General features: G+C 43.3%; 1 protein-coding gene across 1 annotated transcript; it reads right to left on the bottom strand.

Moving 5' to 3' along the window:
- Positions 1-4,551: 4,551 nt before the first annotated feature.
- Positions 4,552-6,088, bottom strand: LOC131245608 (serine carboxypeptidase-like 50). Its single transcript, XM_058245182.1, has one exon. The coding sequence runs from the start codon at positions 6,050-6,052 to the stop codon at positions 4,688-4,690; it is 1,365 nt and encodes a 454-aa protein (XP_058101165.1). The 5' UTR covers positions 6,053-6,088; the 3' UTR covers positions 4,552-4,687.
- Positions 6,089-6,431: the final 343 nt, after the last annotated feature.

Raw genomic sequence — 6,431 nt, 5'->3', positions numbered from 1 at the left:
GAGCAGGTACAACGCATAAGCTCATGCTTTCTTGGATGAAACCCTTAAGGATCAATTCCTCCACTTGCCCTTACAGAATTTCACACTCTTGCGGACTCATTCGATAGTGAAGACGATTTGGTAAGTTGGATTTAGGGATAAGGTCAATATGGTGTTAGATATCTCACATGGGAGGTAATCCATCAGGAAGGTTGTCAGGCCAAATTTTTTTAAACTCATGCGGTAAAGGTTTTAGTTCATCAGGGATATGGGTGGGGTCGAGTTCTTTCCCTTTCACGATTAATGCATAGGCCTGTCCAGTTTCTTTGGATTCCTCCACAAAGTCCCGTAGGGTTAAAAGAAAATGACCCTCCACTTTAAAAGTTTCATGTGGTCCCTTTGGATCTATAGGGGCTAATATGGTCTTTCGATCGTCCTTGACAAAAATATATATATTATCTCGCCCTTTATGAGTGGCGTCATGGTCAGATTGTCAGGGTCGACCAAGTAGTATGTGACATGATTCCATATCAATCACATCGCATACTACTTCATACATATAATGTTTGCCAATTGAAAATGATATGATGCACCGTTCAGTTACCTTTGTTTCGCTGACCTTCTTAATCTAACCAATTGTATATGGGGAAGGATGACGTTCCGTTTTCAATTACAATTTTTCTACCATTACCTTAGAGACGATATTCTCGTTGCTCCCACTGTCGATGATCACATCATAGACTTTTCGATTCACTGTACACCTAGTTCGGAAGATGTTATGATATTATGGGTGTACTTCTTTCCTTTGCGCATACAATAGTCGCCTCACGACGAGTGATTCACCATTATCCTGCTGAACCTAACCTGACTCATCTGCCTCGTCTTCTATGGTGTGCTCCAGTTCCTCGATACCTGGATCCTCAGCATTTTCAGCACTACCATTATTGATGGCGAGGTTCGCCGCTTGTCACTGGGGACAAGTATTTGATAGGTGACCCGGCTGGCCACACCGAAAGCAATGGTCTCTCCTTGGCCGAGTATAGGAGTTCGGGATCTTACTTGGGCCAGAGGCAGTCGATACCCCCCTTTGGGGCCTAGTTTGCCCGCTCTTTGATCCCGGTTCATAAGTGTAGAAGGTTGAGTGCTTCCTCCTACGGGCTCCTTCCCCTTGGACTGTGGAGCTCTCTAGGGCGAATATGTCGCGACAACCCTTGCGGTAGGATAGGTCCGTGTGTTAGGACGTTCAAGTTACACTTCCGCCCGGGTAACCAACTTGATTGCATCATTCATCATCCAGACGGACTGCATCTGGACTCGATCCTAGATCGCCATACGCAATCCAACATTGAATCGGACGACCTACTGCGATTCAGTCTCAACCAAATTTTTACGCTCCGTCAGGCAGTAAAATTCTTCTGTGTATTCTCTTACCGACCGACTACCCTATTGACAATTTTGGTATTATTGGAATAATACCTGATCGTAGTCGCTAGGGAGGAATCGGGCACGTAGTAGTTGCTTCATCTGCTGTCATGTGCAGATTGGTGATTTCATCTGCCTGGTTTGTATGAGTTGCAGTTGTTCCTACCAAGCTGAAGCTCCGCCCTTCAACTTGTAGGCCATAAGATTGACCTTTTTTGCTTCAGGGATGTCTATATAGTCGAAGAATCGCTCAACTTCAGAAAGTCAATCGAGGAAATTCTCAATGTGTAGTTGGCCATTGAAGCTAGAAATATTAACCGACATCTTGAATTCCCGATCTGTTCGATCTACTTGATCACTGCCTTGTCTGGGGTGTTGGAAGATTATGTCGTCAATATCCTCCTTGTTGGATCTCCCTTCCTCAGGAATGACCCTTGGATGCACCGTCTATACTATCCTACGATTAGGGCGATTACGAGTCTCGACAATTAGTAGAGGATTACCATCGGGAACACGGAGCTGCCCTAGGGCCTCCACTATGCGATTTGTTATGCGATCGATGGAAGCCTGTAGCCCTTGCATGGTTTGCCGATTCTCTCGATACGCTACTTCGAAAGCTGTTAAAAGCTAATTACATGGAGCACCGTCCATTGGATTATTGTCCAACCCATCATTAGAAGCCATCGATCCGATGAAAAACCTTGCTTTGATACCAAACTGATGTAGGGGAGGACGTGAGGTTGAGCACCGTCTTCCTTAAGAGGATAACTACTCCGAATCTACGGAACTTCTCTAGACTCCTCACAGAGACTTCTCTAATTCACGAGGAAAGAAAGCAAGAAAATAGAAATAAATTCTAATAAATTCGAAATTGATTAATGAATGGAGAAAAAAAGAAAAACAAGTTCACAACCCTTTAAATAGGGATACCAAGCAATGAGAAAGAAATCAAAATCAAACTACAACTAAAACTCATAGTATTTATAGACGGTCATGATGTTTACTAGTGCGCAAGGTTTTCAACCAAAAATAGTAAGTTTTATATTTGGCTTCACCAAGCTGTTCTCCTAATTTTTTTAAGCTCTTTTAACGTTGGGCGCAACTGCTAAAGCCCAATGGCTGAAGAGTTATAATCAAACTAAAACTTACAATTTATAGTAAAAACAGAATTAAAATTCGGGAAACGACCGTCGATCTAGTGGCATTTCGCAAATTCGGCTTGGGCAACCCAGCATAGTAGGGTTGGGTGACTAAAGTAGCTCGTTCTACCCCAAAATCATATATTTTATATCCGATAACTCATTCCGGATTGCGAGATACGCCTGATTTAAGGTCCGATGGTCCGGATCACTTCTGTCTTCGACCGGGCCTTTTTTGATCCATCTCGGACATTTAACTGTCAGCGACCCTCTCTACATCATCTACCCCAGGTGTTCAATCCCCACTAATTCATGGGGTATGGTTCACATAAGTTTTGGATTTGTTGAACATTTAAAATCCTGACCTATTGCCGCCTTGCAAAATAGAGGGATGGAATGGATTTGTCACATATAGCTTTATCCCTACATAGCCCCAGGCTCAAGGAGTATTGACAATCTTTCTTTCTTTTATTGTCTTGTGACCATAATAACATGAAATGAAGATGTTTTAATATATAAATTTAAACTTTAAAAAAATATTTATATAAGGATTTTCCTAATGACCCCACCTTTAGCATTGTCCCCAACACTAAAAGTGTTAAAGATGCAGATTTTGAAAAAGGACTTGTATAAACTTTATGACTTATGAGCTCTATTGTGATGTATATATTTTATTTATATTTTTTATTCATTTTGTCATCATTTTAGGGGATGAGCCCATGAATTAGTAGATTTAAAACTTTTATGAACCATATGAAGTTTTCAACGATAGGCATCCGATCCCCACCTCCACCTCAAGTTTGGATTTGCCTCATCTTTCACCCTCATCCCCTAAGATGGTGCAGCCCTTACCATGGGGATACGGTGGGGCCCACCTTGATGTATGTATTATCCATCCATGCTGTCCATCAGTTTTTCCGTATCAATCTAGTACATTATCCAAAAAATGAAGCAAATCCAATTATCAGTTGGACCATACCGTAAGAAATAGTGGTGATTGACCATCATACCATTAAAAACTTCACAGGGTGCACCTTAATGTTTCCGTGGTGTTTATTTACCATCCAATCGGAACAAACATCTCATGATAGTCCCCCACATTGCCAGGTGAAACTACTCGTGCCTTTGGGGGTCATTAGCTCTCTCCCACACACCCTCTTTATTTATAGACAAAAGGGACTAAGCCCTACAAAGAGAATGGGCACAATGGGCCGAGGCCAAGGACCAATGGGCCAGTTACTCTAAGAGTATGTAATCTACAAAAGTCTGTGCTTGTTAATGGTTTCCGAAATTAAAGCATTTGCAGCTAAGATTGTGAAAGTGCAATCTCAATGATGGGTCGGAGAGAAGATTAGAGGACTGCCTTTCAAATTTTGTTACTACCAAAGGGATCCATGTCTTTAATTTCATCTTCTTCTTTTATTAAAAGTGAAGCTTTTTAGATTCAAAATTGCTGGAATTTGCAACAAGACCCACTTGTGTGTTCGCAGCTATAGATTGCGTTTGGATGCAGTAGTGAATTGAATTATGCAATGATCAGTTCAATAAACTAGAAATGACTACATTGCAATTACCTTTGGATTCATGTTGAGAGACAAAGCTCCAATTGACAATCAAGTTTCTTCTGAGCTAGATTGGAAAGGAATGTAACTGCAATTTTGAATTATGCTTCCACATTTGAATACTTGAAACTTCATTACAATTTGATCATTGCTTCTTTCTTGAACCAATTACAGCAATTCAATTCAAAATATCATCCAAATGCAGCCTTGGGATATATATATGCTATTTAAATTGTACAAATCCAGCCTTAGGATATGCTATTTAGTCATCCAAATACACATGGAGGGTGTGTTACTGGCTTTGAAGGAAACATAAAAAAGGAAAAGAAAAAATAAAATAAAATCAGGTAATACTCATAATCTTTTGGGATTTTAAAAATCTCGAAGTTTTAAGTAGTCGTTCTGAAATGATCGTAGCTCAACCACAAAATTCCCATTGATCAAACTGATCTTTTGGCCAAACCAAATCGACCCAATTTATTCTATTGCAGGATACATATCAAACTCAACAGTAATGAACTTTCAATTTGTTTTGAATTCCTGCAATCCAAACCAAACTTATTTTATTACAACCGGAAAGTCGATTCAAAGAGTGTCACGGAAGGTCGAAATGACCATTTTCTCATCACCAAACAAGCCCTTCTCCAAAACCCAATCTTCGATCATCGCCTGAGAATTCAATCCTTGATCGGCCGGCACGTAGTGTCCAGCCCTTGAAACGGCTACATGGGTCAAGCTTCCCCATCTCTGTACATACCCACTCACCTCTCCATTCACTCTCCAAACCTTCCTATCCGCATTTAGAAACCTCTCCAATCCGTCCCACTCCATCTCCTTCATCCAAGCCTCTGTTGATGCCACCCCATCTCTCAGATCAAACTGCCCCTGATACAAAAGCACTCGACTCTTCTTCACCAAATCCTCCACCATAAACTTCACACTCTTCATCACATCCTCACGGAAAACACTCCCCACAACACCACCACAGTTCTTCCAAACCATCCCTTTCTCCACACCCAATGCCACCTTCACCTCTTCCTTCTGCAGAAAAAGGCCAACGATGTTCGTCTCGTAAGGCCTTTTCTTACTCAGGTCATTAATCGTCGCTAAGCCAGTCGTGTTCCTCAACCAACCCAACACATGGCTCCGGGCAGCCGTCGCTTCCCTCCATCTCCCCTCTCTGGTCAATTTAACCGCTCTGGCTTGGAATTCCTCAAGTTGGTCACGCTGCTTTGCATTGATCAGGCCAGAGTAGTACGCAGTCACTGCATGGGTCGCCACCTGAGTGACGGGATGCATCATCCCGTTCCCAATCGAGACGCCCTGTAAATTCACACGGCGCGACGTGGGAAGTTTCGAGTTCTGTTGCAAGATATAGTATCCGATTGCCGAAACGAATTTCCCTGCATAGCTCTCTCCTGTTATATACAGAGGGCGGGACTTGAAAGACGGGTTTGAAGATAGAAATGCTTGGAGGGCAATGAAGAGGTGTTTGGCTACTGAATTCTGGTTTCTTGGGATCTCATCTTCCGTGGCGGCAATGCTAAAGCCGGTGCCGATCGGGTTGTCTATGAAAATTAGGCCGAAGAGACGGTTCCAGGCGCCGGGATTGGATTTGAGAAATGGGTTTTTCCTATCACTGGAATTAGAGTGCACAAGCCACGGGCCGAGCTCGAAGAAGTTACCGAGCAAGGAAGAGCAGCCCGGGCCGCCTTGAAGCCAGACGAGGAGCGGTGTCTTGGAGATTTCAGAATTGGGTTGCTGGGCTTCGTAGAAGGCGTAGAACATGGCTGAGCCAGACGTGCTGTTGATCGGAAGGTAGCCGGATTTTGTCGGGAGGGCTTTTTCCGGGAAGAAGGTGGTGGCCCCGCCCTGAGAATTGGCCGGAAAGAATTGGAGGAAGGAGAGTATGAGGAGGAGAGTGAGGAAGTTGGAAGGGGTGCACTCCATCAGGACTTCGCTTTGGCTGGAATGGTAGTGATCATGAGCTTAAAAAAGGCTTTTATAGGCAATCCGGACCGTACAATGTGGGTCCCACTGTGGATGGATCATAGCCACAGAATCACGCTGATCCAACCACCAAACGTCTTAGTTTGTGAATGAATATGATGGCCCCACAATACTTTTTGGTGATGTCACTTTGTTGCCAGTCTACTTAGTTTATCCGCTGATCCAACCACCAAACGTGGCGGCTCGCAGCAGTTATCGAGACATCGAGACTCGCGCGTGTGAGATGTTTTAGGTGAATCGCGGCAGAGACCTATCAGGCGGCGAGTGGGACCAACAATTTCCAAACCTTTGATCCGGTGGGACTAATTAGAGATTGCCT

This window comes from Magnolia sinica, chromosome 5 (genome assembly GCF_029962835.1).
Source record: "Magnolia sinica isolate HGM2019 chromosome 5, MsV1, whole genome shotgun sequence".
Taxonomy (NCBI): Eukaryota; Viridiplantae; Streptophyta; class Magnoliopsida; order Magnoliales; family Magnoliaceae; genus Magnolia; species Magnolia sinica.
Note: the sequence above shows the minus strand (reverse complement) of the source record. Positions and strands in the feature narration are given on the sequence as shown.